This window comes from Chinchilla lanigera, unplaced genomic scaffold (assembly GCF_000276665.1).
Source record: "Chinchilla lanigera isolate Chin_1 unplaced genomic scaffold, ChiLan1.0 scaffold00176, whole genome shotgun sequence".
Lineage (NCBI taxonomy): Eukaryota > Metazoa > Chordata > Mammalia > Rodentia > Chinchillidae > Chinchilla > Chinchilla lanigera.
This window is the reverse complement of record NW_004955577.1, coordinates 739,774-757,329: the sequence shown is the minus strand read 5'-3', so window position 1 is coordinate 757,329 and position 17,556 is coordinate 739,774. Positions and strand designations below refer to the sequence as shown.

Sequence of the window (17,556 nt, the reverse complement as noted above, 5' to 3'; positions counted from 1 at the left end):
GTGTGAGCGCGTGCACGAGAGCGCATTTGCACACAGGCACGTGTGAGCCCGTGCAGGAGAGCGCATTTGCACACAGGCACGTGTGAGCGCGTGCAGGAGAGCGCATTTGCACACGGCCACGTGTGAGCGCGTGCAGGAGAGCATTTGCACACGGCCACGTGTGAGCGCATGCAGGAGAGCGCATTTGCACACAGGCACGCGTGAGCGTGTGCAGGAGAGCACATTTTCACAGGCACGAGTGTGTGCAGGAGAGCACATTTGCACAGGCATGTGTGAGCGTGTGCGTGTGTTTGCAGATTTGAGTGGGTATTTGTTGTCTTAGTCTATTCCCACTGCTGTAACAAAATACCATAGACCAGGTGGCTTGAAGAGCAGACAGTTATTTTCTCACAGCCGTGGAGATTGGGAAATCCAGGATAAGGCTGCAGGAGATCTAGTGTCTGGTGAGGGCCCACTTCCTGCTCCTCGCATGGTGGAAGGGGCAAGGCCCCTTCTCTGGGGCCTCTTGTATAAGGGCACTGATACCCCCTCTTCATTCTCATGACCCAGGCACTTACCTCTTAGTGCCCTGGCATTGGCGGAAGAGGATCTCCACACATGAACATTGAGGAGATAACATTTGGCTTACACTGATGACTCTTTCCCTCACGTACTGTGTGGGTATTCCATTTTAGCTTCTTAGGTTCCTGGGTGGAAGGTGGGTGAGGCCACAGGACTGGCCAGGCTTAGATGTCATGGAAAGTTGCTGTCTGCATTCACTGAGGCTCTGCAGATGACAGTGGGCCTGGCTTGAAGGCCTGTTCCCCTCCCTGACCCTGTCCCATCTCCATATGTGGTGTCTAAAGTACCTGGGAGTGTAGGGATGATGAGACCACGAAGCAGCTTCTCTGGTTTTCTCTTCCATGTCTGGGCCACTGTTCTGGGTACTGAGTGGTGGCATGGATGGGGAGAGCTGGCATGTGTCTGGTGAGAGGACTCTCACAGAAACCTGGGCCTTTCCTCTACCTTTGCCAAGGTGGCCTGAGGCCTCTTGGATCAGGTATCCAGTGCCCTAGAGGTGAGAGGGCCACTGCGCCACTGGGATGGAGCCTCCTCTGTGTTTCACAGCTTTCCTGTGTGCAAGGGGGCACACAGGACCCCTTTCTGGGGCTTCCTGGACTCTGAAACTATGTAGCTGATCTGGCATCCTCCATAGCTGGGCAGCTAGGACCTGTGAACCAGCTCAGGCTGTTTGCTCAGATGCCCCCACTGACACCACTGTCTCCCCAGGAGCCCGGGCCTGCCAAGGTGGCTGTCACCAGCAACAGCAGCAGCATCCCCAGTGCAGAAAAAGTCCCTACCACCAAATCCACGCTCTGGCAGGAAGAAATGAGGGCCAAGGACCAGCCTGATGGGAGCAACCTGAGTCCAGCTCAGAGTCCCAGGCAGAGCCAGCCGCCTTCTGCCAGCTCCCTGCGGGAACCAGGGCTGGAGAGCAAAGAAGGTGAGTGGGACCTGGCTGGCCTGCCTGCATGTCCTGGTGCCCATCTCCTGGGGCCTCATCCCAGGGGTAGGAGCTAACTGTGGGCTTGGTCGGGAGCCTGAGGAGTGCTGTCTGGGCCCGGGACCTCACCTTTTCTTTGTACATCAGCTGTGGTCGTGGCCTTGTCCCTTCTAGCTCCTAAGTCTCATCTATAGAAAGGAGAACAGCACCTACTCTTCTAACCCCAGGCAGGTGTCAGAAGAATCAGGAAGGCTGTATAGCAAGGGCCACGTGTGAGGAGGCCTCTGCCTGCACCACGTGGATTCTTAGCCGTATTAGCCTACAGTGCCTCCACTGTCCTGAGACAAGCAGTAGTGAGGACAGTCTTGCCCCTCTCCTCCTCATCCCCATCCTGCCCGGGACGCTGGCTAGAGTGAGGGAAGAGAGTTCTGGAGAGGAAGCAGCTGATACCACCATGCCCTCTCCACTGAGCTCTTGGACTTGCTTAAGCAGTTGTAGAGTTTTTTGTCTCTGCCTCCCTGGTCTCAGAACCTAGGTTCTGCAGCAGGCTGGCTTTCCCCATTTGTATTTTGTCCAGATCACGAAGGAAGAGTGCACTGTAGGGGCCGGCCCAGTGGGTCACGGCTGGAGTGCATCTTATTTACACGTGCTGTAGGCGCATGTTGTCTGAGGTCTTTGGTAGCACACTCATCCCGTTTATAATTCATCCACTCCGTCTCATGTGTGCAGAAGCCTCTGCTCCTTTCCACCCCAAATTTGAGAGCCTGAGTGGTTGGCCACTGGTTTCCTTCTAGAGATTTGATAAGCAATTGGTGTGATATCTTCCCTCCTGAGACGGGATCCTGTTGTCCCTGCCCAGCCCCACACTAAACGTGAAGGGCCCACCTCAATCTGGGCCAGATTCCGGGGAGAGTGGATGAGGGGAACGTGCTATCCTGTAGTTCTTTCCTTCCAACTCTGCCCTTCAGCAACCCCCAGTAAGCACTGGAGATGGAAGGTGGAGGGATGGCCCCTTTGGGACCATGTGTGAGACTTTCAAGACTTGCTCGCAGTGTAGGCCGCAGCAGGCTGAGTGTGACCTCCTCCCCTTCTCTCTTCCAGAGGAGAGCGCCATGAATAGCGACCGCATGGACTGTGGCCGCAAAGTGCGGGTGGAGAGTGGCTACTTCTCACTGGAAAAGACCAAGCAGGACTTGAAGGCTGAGGAGCAGCAGCTGCCCCCGCCGCGCTCCCCTCCTAGCCCTAGCACCCCCAACAACAGGTACAGTTACCCCAAATCACTCTCCCAGAAGTTTGGTCATCCCCTTCACTCCTCAGGTCCTCGAGACCCCAGCCGAATGGTCTGCAGCATCTCTCTCAGCTCCGTAGAAGAGGCCAGCCGGCGCTCTGCCAGCGTGGACTCCAGCAGCACTGGGGGGCGGGGGACAGAGAGACTGGGGAGTGCCTTTGCCTTTAAAGCCACCAGGCAGTATGCTGCCCTGGCCGACGTCCCTAAGGCCATCAGGATCAGCCACCGAGAAGCCTTCCAGGTGGAGAGAAGGCGACTGGAGCGTAGGACTCGGGCCCGGAGCCCTGGCAGGGAAGAGGTGGCCCGTCTATTTGGCAACGAGCGGAGGTAAGGAAGGAATTAGAGGGCTGTACTGTCATACGGTCATGCGTGCACACATGCCTGCATACGTGTTCTCACACACACTCTCCCTAAGCTTCTTTGAGGAGATGGCTTTTTGTTAAGAGTATAAAGTACCTCTCTCTGTGGGCCCTTGATCAGCTCAGGAACACAGCTTCTGGAAACCAGATCCAGGATTTCTGAGCACCCAGAGGCATGGGCTCTTGTGGCCAGTGCCTCCTGGATTGGAACCTCGGGGGCTCCTAGGGTGTGTACAGCTGCCAGGCCTTATGTAGGGCTGGATCAGGTGCTTCGTGGCCCTCTTTTGTTCTCTGAGATGGTGCTAGAGCTGCAAGTGGGGACAGGCTTTCCTTACCTGGCAGTCCTAGGATGGGCAGGGGGCGTTGAGGAAGTGCAAGGACAGTGCCAGCTCCTCCCTTGAGGACATACTTCCATGACCCACAGGGAAGCCCGCGGAGGCCTGTGAAGCTATCACGTGCATGATGGCGTCACTGCTGCTTTCTTGATCATTACTGCCCTCTTGGCTGAATTGGAAGGCAGAGTGGAGCCCTGCTCCTGGGGAGCAGTAGGGTGTGGACAACCTGGACAAGGGCAAAGACAGCTCACTGCTGTCTAAGAAGAGGAAGCTCCTGCCTGCCCTTTCCTTACCCTACTGACCTGGGCTTCCTGGGAACTGGAGACAATTCTACCTGAGGCTTCCCCAGGCTTAGACCTGGACAGTTACCCGCGTGCCCCTCAAAGGGCACCCCACTGTCTATAAATGGGATTTTTTCCTAGACTAGATGGCTCCTCACCTGGCTTTGTGGATAGACACCTAGAGATCTATGACCCCTCTGCCAGAGTAATTTAGGAGTACATGTATACATTTTCTGGACAGAAAACCTATAGCTTTCATTAGGTTTTCAAAGAACTTTACTGTCCAGAAAAAGAGATTTAAGACTTACGTTCAAAAATTTTTGTCCGCAGTGTTCTTCCTAACTTGGGCACAGCCTATAGCTCAGAGTTAGATATGCTGTTGGGTCAACACTTAGGAGGCTGAGGCAGGAGGATCACTTTTGAGTTTGAGGCCAGCCTGGGCTACAACGTGAGTTTGAGGCCAGCCTGAACTGCATAGTGAAACCCTGTCTCAAAAAAGAAAGGGACGGGGGTAGGGAATGGGGCATGGACTTTGGTTCTGGGCGGGGCGGGGCGGGGCAGGTTTGAGGAGGTATCTCTATCTCCTGCCTCCTTTCCTTAGCCCATGTTAGCTGACAGCCCACCTACCCATTCTCATGTCCTAGACAGAGAGCCTATGGGCCTTCAGATCAACTTCCAGGAAAAGGAAAGCTTCTCGAGTTGCTGATCTTGAGAAAAGAGGAAGCAGAATGTCCACACACTTGTCATATTTCATTGGTAGCTCATCAAGGTGCCTGTTATTACCTCCCCTAGTTTGTAGATGTGAAAACTATGGCTCAGAAACAGGATGACCTCCTGTGATGATCCTCTGCTAGTGGGTCCCCACATTCAGAAACAGGATGACTCCCTTCTAGTGAGTCCTTAGCCAGAAGTCCTTGATCCCATGATGTGACCCAGGACTGGGGCCCAAGGCCTTTTTGTAAGCAAACATACAAGTAGAGGGTCTTGCTAGTGACTGAGGAAGCTGGCGGGACAGGCAGGGGAGGCTTTGTGCGGGCTGGCAGCAGGCTGTGTGTTGCGGTGGCTTCTGAGCAGGAATAACCACGTGCTGGATTAGCACCAGACCACAGAATTAACGTTCTGCACACCTGCTTGGCTTGACCACTTCTTGAAGAAATTTCTTTTTGAACTCATTCTCATTTCCTGGCCTAGAATAGACGTGGTCTCTGGGGCTTTGCTCTTGCATGCTTCCCACCACATGAGCATGGATTTCAGCTGGTGATGGCACCTTGAACTCCCCTGCTCTGCATTCTAACCTTGTGACTGTCCCTTCCTCACTGGCCCTAAGGATCTCCAAATGGCTGCTGTCACTCTCTGAGGGCCGCTCACTGGATCCCAAATAAGCCATGTTGTGCTGGATTGGATCCTGTCCCTTGGCAAATTAGAGCATCTCCAACGTGGAAGGAAGTCAGCCACAGTCCCCTGAGTGGCAGCTAGGACAGGGTTGCCTTGAAGCTGGGCAGCTAAGACCAGGTGTCGGTTTCTTGACAAGCCTCGGCTAAGCTGATCTGCAGTCCTGTCTGAACACAATGTGTTCTAGGTTCCCAGGTGTCTGCCCTTCAGACACCTGGAGCATTTGCCGATGATTCTTGGGCAGTGAGTTGTCTCTGGCTGCTGAGTGCAGGAAAGCCCTTGTGGGACTGCTGGTGATTGACAGGAGGGTGAGTTCCCTGTGGTCCTGACCTGCCACCCTTATCATATTGCAGTTAATTCACTGGGAAGCCAGTTGCTGCAGGAGGCAGCAGCTAGTCTCGATGCTGCCTGGGTGAAGTGATTGCAGTCCCACTTGGGATCCTTCAAGAGTGCCATGTTGGTAACTTTGCACCTGTGCGTGACCGTGGCAAAGGTTGCCTGAGCCTGTGGTCTCACAGCATCTCCCTGGGGCCGTGTGGAGCGGCTGCAGCAAGCGCCTTCCCTTTTTCCACTCTTGCCTCTTGTGCCTGGAGCTCCACAGCTCCACAGCATGCAGCGTGCATGCAGTTCCAGCCTGGCACAGCACTCACTGCTTCCTTGGGCCTTTCTCGGCCCCACAGTGAGTAGGACCTGGACACCACGATGCGTCACAGTGGTTTACCTGTGGAGGATGCCAGCCTGCACTCACCAAGGCTTTCCTTAGAGCCCCGTGACCCAGTAGCTTCTGTAGCTCCCTGTCCTCAGTCTGCTTCCTCTGCTGCCCCCTCAGCTGCTGCTGCATCAGGCTGGCCCAGCACGAGCCCCTTGCTGAAGAGACGTGTGAGGAGGCTGGGGAGGAGAAAGCAGAGCCTAGTGCCCCAGACCTCTGCCCATGCCTAGCTGGTACCCTCCGCTTGGGGCACAGGCCCCGAAGGGTCTAAGCCACTCCCTCTTCCCCTTCCTCCTAGTTAGGTCTTAGTCTTCCGGCTGTGGGGCCCTTTCCTGCTTCCCCTCAGTTCTCTGCCACTTGTCCAGAACTCAAGTGAAGCCCTCCCCACGAGGGGATTAAGGTGTGCCTTGGAGTACAGGCCTTGGGTCTGGGGAAGAGGGCTGCTCTCGGCCACGTCCAAGTTCGAGCCCCGTGTTCCCTTGTGGGGTGGGCCGCCCAGAGAGTGAGAGCCTCCCGACCGGCTGCCTGCGGTGACTCCGGGGCTGCGGGACAATCACGGTTGCTTCTCCCTTTTCCACGATCACCTTGGGTTTTTGCTTCTTCGATTCTTTGAGTAATTTTGATTTACCATTATTTGATTTTACAAGCAGTCCTTTTCTGTTTATTCATTTTCCAGCCTTGTTTTCTTTCAGGTCTTGCCCTCTCCGCCCTCTGCTGTGTCGCTGTGGCGTTCGCGCCTTCTCCACCCGCTTCGCTCCCATCTCAGCTCCGTCGGCAGTAGACCACCTGGCGCGGCCACCAGCCCTCTCATATGAATCAACCTGCTTTGTTTTCGATTTGGTTTTCGATCCCTTTTAACCACTGGCAGAAATAGTGTCAGTCCGTGGGCCTCTTGTCTGCTGAGTTCTGGGTGCATTGGGGCAGGTCTGCGTTGTGAGTGGAGAGGGCAGTGCCGCAGAGCCCTCCAAGGTGGTGGTCGCCTCTGACTGTCTGTGGCTCAGGAGAGGGTGCTAGTGACCAGCCGTGTGCAGCCACGTGGGTCAGCGCTCCAGCCTGTGGGGCCTGCAGTGTGGGGTGGGGCGAGTGTGCACCTGGCAAGGAGGCCTGAGCCCCAGGCTGTTTCGGCACTCGTGGACAGGGCACGGGTGGGACTCAGGCTGACCGGCCTGTGCCAGGAAGCTTGGTCGGTGTCGTGCAACGCTCCACACTCAGCAGGGGAGCCAAGGGATGCTGGCATGGGGGCAGCCAGCTCAGCCTGGCATAGGTGGGTGGCTGGAGGAGCCCCTACTCCACTTAGGACCAAGCCGCCTTGGGAACAGGAGAGACTCAGCCTCACCGCAGCCGCCCCCTATCTTTTCTTGCAGAAGGTCGCAGGTGATTGAGAAATTTGAGGCCTTGGACATTGAGAAGGCAGAGCACATGGAGACAGACCTGTCAGCCGGGCCCTCCCCGTCCAGCGACACTCGCCAGGGCCGCAGTGAAAAGAGAGCCTTTCCCCGGAAGCGGGTGAGCTGCCGGGGCTGGAGCGCTGAGGCCCAGGCGGGCCTGTGGGTGGCTGGGGTCCAGGCAGCACACAGCCTCACAGGTCTGCGTCTCTGCCACCACCCCTACAGCTGGGGGTGCAATTCCACCGGCCTCCACTCTCTAGTCCTCTCCAATTAGTGAGCCTCTCGGGGGCCGGCTCTCTTCCACAGCTTCCTTCCAGAGCTCCGCTCTTCGCCAGAGGCATTGGAGGAGTTTAGATCCCACGTCGTAACTAGACTGTTCTCTTCCTCTCTGAGGCAGCCTGGCCACAAGGCTGAACATGCCTTTCTTCCTTCCTGACTTTTGGGCAGCAGCTGTAGCTTTGTTCCTCTGCTTGGTCTGTGGGGTAGGTCAGCCCAGCAGTCCTCTTGCTCTTGGACATGCTCCTGCCTGCCTCTTCTACAGCCAGCTGTGCCTCAGTTACTCCTCCTCCCTGGCTTCTCTCTTGCTCAGGAGGTGCCCACGTCCAGCTGCCACTCCCTGCCACAGAGCCTCCTGTGACCCTAGGAGCTGGAGGAGAGGGTGGGGTCGGGAGTGGTGGTGACCGAGCATCTGAAAGAAAAGGGCGTTCTCACAACGAGGGCATCTCAGGACCGGGCTGTCACAGACTTGCAGTGGGTGCCCAACAGAGCGCTGGCCTGGCTGGGAGCAAGACGGGCTCAAGGAGGGACAGACGACCCGACTGGCCTGTGCACGCTGCCCTGGGCTATACTGACTGGCGGCTGCTCTCTGCCACAGGACTTCATCAGTGAAACCCCCACAGCTCCTCTCTCAGATGCCTCGGCCTCCCCCCTGTCTCCACACCGAAGAGCAAAGTCACTGGACAGGAGGTCCACGGAGTCCTCCATGACGGTGAGCCTGGGCCGTGCACCAAGTTCTCTGGAGAGGCCTGCTGTCACCGCTGCTTCTTCGGCCACTAGGCCACTGTCTGTCTCTGTCCAGGGGTCCTCATCAGCTGTCCTTCTGCACAGCCCTTCTGTGTGGGCCCCCACCCACTGGCCTTCAGCCCATCACAAGCAGAATCCTGTGTTTCTTCCCTTTCCTGGGCTGAGCAGAACCAGGGACTGCATGGCATTCTGAACTCGTTTGGAGGTCTCCACTCAGAAGGCTGCCTTGGCCGTGCAAGGAGTCCTGGCTTTGGGAGTCTGTGCCACAGCAGGGACCCTCTTCTCTTCTGGTTTGAAGTGTTTGTTTTTGTGGCACTTTGGAGGCAGGAGCCACAGCATGCTGGGAGCTTGCTCTGTTCCAGGATTGCAGAGGAAAGCAGGGCTTGCCCAGTTCCTCCCACTGGGCCTGGAGTGGCAGTGGCTGAGGCGCCGAAGGAGTGGTCAGAGCTCGGCCACGGGCACCCTTGACACGGTGGCCCAGCTCCTCTGTACTCTGTCTGTAGCCTCCAGAGGATGCTGGGCCCTCTCCGCACCTCTCACCCTGAGACAGACCAGTTTCACTGTGAGCTTAGCTGGTAGCCACTGCCCTCAACAGTCAGCAGAAGCCCAGATAGAAGAGGCCAGCAGGGACCCACCTGCACTGTTCCTCTGAAGAGGCATGGGTGCAGCGACCCAGTCACAGCTCGCAGTGTGAGAGCCTAGGACTTACAGATGCACAGCAAGGCCGGGTGACCTGAGCAATGGAGAGTAGCCCTTCATCCCAGGCCTCCTACACCACGACGACTGAATGCACCTAGAGAGACTTTCCCTCTTACAGGTTATCCAGACCGGGGCCGCCTAATTCCTCATTGCAACTTTCCACTGGGTACTTCAGACACGGGTGAAAGGGCAGTCCAGTGTGAAGTGGGAGTTAAGCAGGTCTCTGCTGAGGGACTTTCACCTGTGGTGGTCATCCTAGGCCAGGCAGCAGTCCACTGTTTTCGCTTGGAGCAGGGGCTCTTAGAACATGCTGTTCTGGTGGTTGTCCTGCTACTTCCCACCTGTTCTAACTCCATTACTGACCTTGGAATATTAAGAGATGGCAAAGCCAGTTCCTGATCAGAATGGCTGTAGAAAACCGCAGGACCAGCGGAGAGGACTGGGCTCTGTCTGGGGCCCCGCCTCACAGGCTGGGTGGTGGGTGAGGGCAGCACTCAGATGGGTGCAGGCGTCCTAGTGTTGTGTTCTCTCAGGCTGCCTCTGTGCCCCAGGGCCATCTCAAGGATGCAGGTAGAATGGGTGCAGTGGGGACAGTGGGTCTGGGCACTTGGTCTTCTGTCCCACACTGGTGCAGACTGAGCTTCCTCCTGATGGAGGAGCAGCCTGAGGGTCTGGGCAGGGCTGCTGCATCTGCTCAACACCAGAGGTAGGGGCTGGGGATATAGCTCAATGGCACAACTGCCTGCCTGGCAAGCATGAGGTCCTGAGTTCGATTCCGAGTACCAAAAAAAAAAAAAAAAGAAAACCCCACCAGAGGTGGTCTCTGCCTTGCAGGCCTCTGGTTTTTGTCTTCCTGTAGCTTGAGCAAGATTCTCTGTTCTCCTTTCAGCCATGCCCACACTCATTCCCCTTTACAGACTGTACCAGGCTCTACACCTGGGCTAGTTCTCTGCGCCAGCCAGGCGAAGCAGTGGCTGACTCTGTGCAGGCTGGAGCAGGGATTCCTTGGGGCAACCAGGTAGCCCATGCTCCTGCTGCCCATGGCAAGTGAGGCCCTGCTCGCCTGGGGTCTCCTTTCTTGATGATGCACATGCCTGTAGGTGGCATTTTCAGCGATAAGAGGGGGTGCACAGCTTGCCTGGCAGGTGGCAAAACTCCTTTTCCTAGTGCACACTTTGTCTGGACAGAAATGCCAGCCCTGTTGGGTATGCTTTGTCCATGATCGAGGCTGAGCTGTTTTTTTGTTTTTCTCTCTCTTTCTCAGCCTGACCTGCTGAATTTCAAGAAAGGCTGGCTGACCAAGCAGTACGAGGACGGCCAGGTGAGTGTGTGCAGCTGCTGGCCTTGAGGGCGAGGGAGCAGGTGTGAGTTGGAGCTGGTCTTGTCCCTGGTGTGGGGTCTGTGAGCCCTTGCTCCATCTCCTACTTCCTGCACACTCTTGACTCACAGACAGACTGTGGCTGGGACCCCTGCCTCTTCATGATTGTGCAGGTTCACAGCCCCTACTGCTGTGGTGGAAGTGGCACCAGCCAGATCCGCCAGTTGCCAGCAGCACCTCTGGGCTTTACGCCTGGGATATTCTGTAACACTAGCCTCTCACTTGGAGTGGTCTTTTCTTGAAGTCCTTAGGGAGGAGGAAGGCCCCTAGCTGTGGCTTGTGTTTCCATACACAGCAACCAGTAGAGAGTTCCCCAGGGCTGAAAAATCTCGGTACCAGAGATCACCTTAGCTGTGATGACACCTTTAGGCTCTGGGGGAGCAAATCTGGTCCATTCTCACCATCTGCTTCAAGTAGGAAGAACTCTCTGGGGCTGAGATCCTGTGGTGCACCTTCCCCATAAGAGCAAGGAGGAGCCTGTTGGCCCTCTGCCCTGGAGGCCCTGAAACCTAGCCCATCCGGCTCAGCCGGGCTCCTCTTCTACATGCTGAGTCTTTGTGCCAACATCGTCTCTTTCTCTCCTGTGTAAATGCCCTTGGCCTTACCTGAAGACTCAAGTTCCCTTCCTTGCTACTCACAGTGAAGACTTGGGACTCTAGAGGGTTAGTTTGCTCTTGCTGGCGCAGTTGGTAACACCCAAGCCAGCCAAGTGGCTGTGCTCTCATTGCCATTTTCACAGCCACCTTTCCATGGTGATGGGCCCGGCCCACTGTCCACAGCCTCAAGCTGGAATGGAGGCCTGCAAAGCACTGGTCAGCAGCCCCATCCCTGTGGATCACAGAGCCTCCACCTAGGCCCACCCAGCTCTCTGCTGCTTTTTCACGGAGGAGCCGCAGCTTAGCACGCCTCCCTGAGGTTGTGAGTGCATGGCTGTCTGCCACCTCACCAGAGTCACCTGTGTGCTACTTGCTACATGGGTCCAGCTGCCCTGCTTTACCTGTGCTCTGGGCGGTGCCCCAAGACTCTGGCTGTAGATCACTCTAGAGCAGCAAGCATGCCTCATGGCAGTTAAGGTAAGGTTTGTTTTGTTGTGTTTTGTTTGTCCTTCCCTCTTAGTGGAAGAAGCACTGGTTTGTCCTGGCTGATCAGAGCCTGAGATACTACAGGGACTCTGTGGCTGAGGAGGTGAGTTTCTTGGCTTCCTTGTCGTGTGGAGACGGGGAACAGATGGCACCCGGGAGCTGGGGGCGTGCTGCTGTTTTCTCCTGGGCTGAAGTCCCCAGCTGTGTGTGACAGAGTGTGTGTCCCAGTCTGAGTCTGGTCGGGCAGTGAGTGCAGACAAGCCTGCTTTGGCAGCCTCGCAGCTGACCTCCTGAGGTGCTGGGCTCTTCTGAGGCGCTGGTCAGGGGCCTTGATGCGGTGGGCTTTGGCAGCTCTGCTTTCTGTGTTCTTTGAAGGACACTGAAATTGGAGCACTCAGGCTAATAAGCAGCCTTTTTTCCACAAGGAGATTTTGTGATGAGCTGAACCACTGGAAGAGCTGAACTAAATCGCGTCCCATCTCTGCACAAAGATGGGATGTGGTGTAGGGGAGCTTTTGGGCAGTCCTGACTCCAGACCAACCAGAAGGTTTTTTGTTGTTTTTATTTTAACTTACCAAAAAAATTTTTAAAACTTTGTTGAACAGTTTGGCAAATGTGTTTTCTACCATTTCTGTGGTACACTCTGGGACCTTTCAGATATACCCTCACATGTAGGAAAACAATCCCAGACTCCGATCATCCTTACCCAGATTTTAATTGAACAGAGCACAAAAAACTCATTGATAGAATCAGATTCCACAGTGTAAGTTCATCAAAGGAAACCAGCACAGTGACCTGAAAAGGCTATTAAAACTTCCTTTTCTGTATGACTGCGTGAGAGGACTGCGTCTTTATATGCATCGACCAGAGCAGTACGTTGAAAAGACTGAATCCAGAAACAGAGGAATCCAATTACTATCTCTGAAGCTAGACCTATAGGAAATGCGCAGAAACACACACAAAAGCCACTTTTATGAATGATTTTTAGTCATATTTTAAATTTGAAAAGGAAATGGGTTATTTTTGTTCTTCAATGAGTAAACATGTTTAAAATTTTAATTCTTAGTGTGGCACTAAAATATTTATTTATTTATTTATTTATTTAGTCTTTTTGAGGCAGGGTCTCGCTATGCAGTTTAGGTTGGCCTTGAGCTCACTTTGTAGCCCAGGCTGGCCTCGAACTCGCAACGATCCTCCTACCTCAGCCTCCTGAGTGCTGGGATTACGGGCATGCGCCACTATGCCTGGCTAAAATATTCTTTTAAGGATCTACCTGTTTAACTACCATTTGGACTTAAGACCAGGGCACACTCTTAGGATTTATGACCCATCTGTTTTTCTCTTACACTTCTGCACATCTTTTTTTTGTTTGTTTGTTTGTTTGTTTTCTGGTACCGGGAATTGAACTCACGACCTTGTGCTTGCCAGGCAGGCGCTGTGCCGCTGAGCTAAACCCCCAGCCCCTGTGCATCTTTTTTATACAGCCTCAGCGTCCTTTTTTAGTAGAATACACCCCATTGTTTATTCTGCTGTAGCTTTTGCTGTTGCACAGTACAGTACTCCAGTTTTATGTCCTTTATGGAGCTGTCTTTGACCGTCTTTTTGTTCTGAGTACTGTGAAGTACATACTATGTACAGTTCCTTGTTCAGCGACCAGTTTATCGAACAGCTTAGTCATGGGACTGGAACTCTGTCAGGAAGTGAGGAGTTGTCTGTCTATGTCACCAACAGGTAAACAGTAAATACACAGAATCTCTTTGGGGCCATCAGTTTTTAAGAGTGTAAAGTAATTATGACATCAGCACCTCTGGGAGCTGCTAGCATGTGCTACCTTTGGACAGGGACATGGGGAAATGATGGCATGGTTGCTGCAGGGGAGGGGCCCTGGAGTCTGCAGTGGTGGGGTGAGGGTCACGGTCTGTTCCTGTTAAAAACATGATAAGTACAGAAAGTCGTTCATGGAAATGTGCTCAGCTGGGCCTCGGCTCTTTTTAAGTCTCCTACAACCCTCTCATTTCTCCCGGCAGGCAGCAGACTTAGATGGGGAAATTGACTTGTCCACGTGTTACGATGTCACAGAGTATCCAGTCCAGAGAAACTATGGCTTCCAGATACATGTGAGTGCAGGGATGAGGTGGGCCAAGGGCCTGACTAGCAGGGATGTGTCCCTCAGAACCCGACGTCCCACCTGGGTACCAGTAGACAGGCCTTACTTGTGTGGTCAGCTCTCAGTGGCACCTCTGTCCTGCAGCTCCTGACCCCCAACTCTGATGTGTTAGAGAAACGCAAAAAAGCATCATTCTTTTCAAGGCTATTTAAAGGCTTTTGTTACTAAAGGCCCTTTTCTTTTCTCTTTCACTTTTTAATATTAAGTTTGGAAGGATATAAGATTCAGGCAATGAGAATGAAAACATTTGTTAATTTCTTAAATTTCAAAAATCTTGTGAGATCCTCAGATGAGCAAGGCATGGTTCTGCCCTCATAAAAGTAATCCTGTTGGATAGATCAGATTGTTCTTGTTAGCCACTACATCAAAGTTGTGTGATCAGAGCTGCCTAGGGTCAGGCCCAGGGTTAGGGGCACAGCCTCCTTACTCACACATTTGCTTTCACTTCTGACACCAGCTGCTCCAAAATCCTTCCGGCCAGGCATTGTGGCATACATCTGTATCTCAGCACTTGGGACATGTCACGATCAGGGGTTCCCCACTGGCCTTGCTCCAGGGCCAGCATGAGTTGGTTGTTCTTAGCAGCCTGTGCTGTCCCATTCCCCTTGTGGAAGGGGTAGAGTGCTCAGTGAGCCTGAAGGCCCCCTCTGTATCTTCAGGTGTCTCTAGGCAGGGTATCCTGCCTAGATCTTCTATAGGAGATCTCAGTTGCCCTCCTGGTGGTAGTGCGGGCCCGTGGTAGTTGTAGCCTTTTCACCTGTCAGTGCCCACCCCATTCCTGGGTCTGGTGGAGCAGAAGAGGAGATCTAGTGGAGGCAGATGGGACAGCACCGTGAGAACAGTGAGCACCAAACCAGGCTGGGCAAGCACTGGAGACACAGGCGTTGGTGAAACACGTCGGACTGGACGTCGGGGCACTGGCAGGGAGACCAGGCAGGCAGCTTGGTGGTGGTGGGCAGAGAAAGGAGGAGAGGGTGCGTGATGCTGCGAGGACTGGCAGGGGAGAAGGGGTCGCTGGGGCCGAGTCTCCAGGGAGCTGGGTCCTCTGGAACTCTGACTAGTGCTGAATTTGGGGACCCATGAGGGGTAGGTGTGACCCTGAGCGGGAAAGAGCTCATCTGGACAGATGAGGTGGAGTGCTGAGACCAGGCTCTGAAAGTATACCGAAGGGCAGAAAGAGCTGGCCAGGGAGGAATGTTGGCAGTGCCCCTGTGGAAGAGGAGGTTAGATCTGAGCTGTACTCACGGCAGGTTCAGCCAACACATGGACGCAAGTGCGGTGCCCCTTGTCACCTAGTGCCCGTCCCGAGACTGTCTCCAGAATTTCATCTCCCACCCACTGCCTTGCATGTGGGTGCACGTGAGCAGCCTGGTGCCTTACAGCGCAGTGCCGAAGTGCACCTTCTCTGGGCACAGAAGCAGTGGCAGCCAGTGGCCCTGTGTCCTGCCCCTCACCTGCCTACGGGCTCCCAGGCAGGGCCACTGGGCGACACTGGGAGAGTTTTCCCATTGCAAACGGGCTTCCTGCCCCACCCTGCTGGCCACATCCCACACACCCCTCCTTCTGCCCTGTCTGCCGCCACCTCAGGTTTGCAGTGGCCATCCTGCAGGCATCTCTGCACTTCGACCTTGTGGTGTGCCAGCGTATGTGGCTACAGGACACGGGCCTGGGTACACACCGCTCCATCTCCCCAGACATCTCCCCCAGTTCAAGGAGGACTCTGTCCTTCCACTGGGACTGGGCATGCCCCAAAGAGATACATGTGCTATCTCATCTGGCGCATTATAGGAACGCAGTAAGCATGTGCTGGCCTTGTGGAAGGAGATGCCGCTTTGCCATCCCCTTGCGAGTGTGTCCAGCTTCAGGTGTCCTGAATACAGCATACAGTTCTCGGCAGACACCCCAGCCTCAGCCTTTCTCTCTGCGGCACTTCGTGCACAGTGCAAGGCTCTCCACTGGAGATGAGCAGCAACAAGCACCCCTAGATCTGGTTACTTACAACACCTCTGTGTCTTCCGTGTAGACAAAGGAGGGTGAGTTCACCCTCTCAGCCATGACGTCCGGAATCCGACGGAACTGGATCCAGACCATCATGAAGCATGTGCACCCAACCACCACCCCAGATGTGACCAGGTGAGAGAGTCAGGGATGCCTGAGGGGTCCCTTCCTGCCTCCAGTGGGACACTCCCATTCCCACAGGGGAGCTCTGGTTGGGACCTGAGGCTGAGCTTAGCCGCATCCCAGCACAGCTGCTTCCTTATCCGCTGTGCTCCCAGGGGCCGGTTCCCCATGCTGTCACCTGGTGCTTTGTGGTTATCCTGCCTCAGGCCGGCCTTCCTCCACCGTGCCGCCGGCTCAGTCCTGCAGGTCACCTCCGTGCCTCCGTGCCAAGCGCTGAGCTTGGCAGAGAGCCTTTCATCTCTGTCAGAGGTGCTTGTCCACCAAGGCCTGGTCTTGGACTCTGCAACTGTCCCTTAGGACAGCTGTGCTGTGGCTGGGTAAGGGCAGATGTGGGTGCTGTAACCTTGGACCACCATAGCTTTGCTCTCCCTTGGTTTCTTTTTGCCTCACTCCTGCATCTGTTTGATTTCTGTGCAACCAGGAAAAGCTTCTCTCTGAGACTCGCAGTGCTGAAGCCCAAGTTGGAAAAGTGTGTTCTCTCCTGTGTTAGCATTCTGTGGTTCGTATCCCTTGGGACCTGCTGCATGTCTTCCTCCTACCCAGAAGGCTGGAAACCTGACAGCTTTCATTTTCAGAGAACTTGGAGAAGGCTGTGCCGTGTAGGGCTGCCTCCGTGACGGCCGAGCTCCACTGTGCCCACCTCCAGGCCCCAGCCTCTGTGTGTTCCCAGCTCCTCTGGTGCCTTTCTCAGCTCGGGCAGTTCCTGTTCTGGCCTCAGGTTATGTGGCTTGGAGGCTGTGAGGGGGCAACACATGCTGGCCTGGGGCAGCCTTGGCCATGTCTGTTCCTCACCGAAACCTACCCCTTCTTCCAGAGTACTAACACTTCACCCCTCTGAATAAGAAGCAAAGGAGAGTTGAGCTCTTTTCTTCAGCCTCCTTTCTTATCATGTGTTCACTCCTTCACTGGGTAGCACACAGTATCTACTTGTTCCTCTGTCTCAACAAGGAAGGTTGTGGCCAGGATGAGAGGCCCTCTGCCTCTGTGACTCCCAGTGACAGAGCCCATAGCTTAAGGAGGCCAGGCTCTCTGTTCCTCCCCTGGGAGGCCCTATAGCAAAGTGAGAAAGGCACTCAGCTGCCCCACCCATGCTGTAGAGCAGACAGAGTCACAGTGCTACTCGCTAGCAGGCAGTGGGTGTGCGGGGATGGCTGGCCTGAGGCCCTCTCCTGCCCATTGCATCCCTACCTGGCCTGACTGCGTGCTCAGATCAAGGGTCCTGTGTAGAGATGTCAGTCAGTAGGAGTGCATGGTTCACGTCTCGTCCTTGCATGTGGCTCAGGAGGGGTGACCTGCCACTTACTCAGCTTCGCTGCTTTCTGTGTAGGGGGCTCAGGGGACAAGCACAGAGGCCAGGTGCTGTGTTTTCATGCCACGCTGGGCCCGGCCATTGTCTCCTCGACTAGTTTCCTTCACAGACTAGTATATCTTAATGCTGGTAGAGTGCCTGAACCTCTTTTGTTTTTTTGTTTTTTGGGGGGTTTTTGGTACTGGGAACCGAACTCAGGACCATGGTTTGCCGGGCAGGCTCTGTGCCGCTGAGCTATATCCTTGCCCCCCCATTTGTTTTTAACATGCGTTCTTATATCAGCTCCTAAGAATAAAGGAAAATTGGGATTGTTTTGGTGCTACAAAGCCAGGTCCCAAGCAGTCAATATAAGCAGAGATGGTGGTGTCACAGCTGCTGGTCTTGTTTTGTTTCTCAATTTTTATCTTGCAGACTATTGTAGCAAAGACCCAGAGCACCGCTGGCCCTTGGGGCTGGAGGAGCTTCCTCTCCTGGAAGCATTC

At 54.8% G+C, this 17,556-nt stretch overlaps 1 protein-coding gene across 3 annotated transcripts in view; it reads left to right on the top strand.

The window, feature by feature from the left end:
- Positions 1-17,556, top strand: part of Mprip (myosin phosphatase Rho interacting protein) — a gene marked incomplete at its 5' end in the record, with an annotated part of 133,514 nt that overhangs the window by 81,619 nt on the left and 34,339 nt on the right. For all 3 annotated transcript variants that reach the window (XM_013509621.1, XM_013509622.1, XM_005413979.2), the window contains 8 exon segments: positions 1,270-1,483; positions 2,585-2,744; positions 7,212-7,353; positions 8,110-8,223; positions 10,222-10,278; positions 11,452-11,520; positions 13,445-13,534; positions 15,608-15,717. In XM_013509621.1, coding sequence (XP_013365075.1) covers positions 1,270-1,483; positions 2,585-2,744; positions 7,212-7,353; positions 8,110-8,223; positions 10,222-10,278; positions 11,452-11,520; positions 13,445-13,534; positions 15,608-15,717 — 956 coding nt within the window.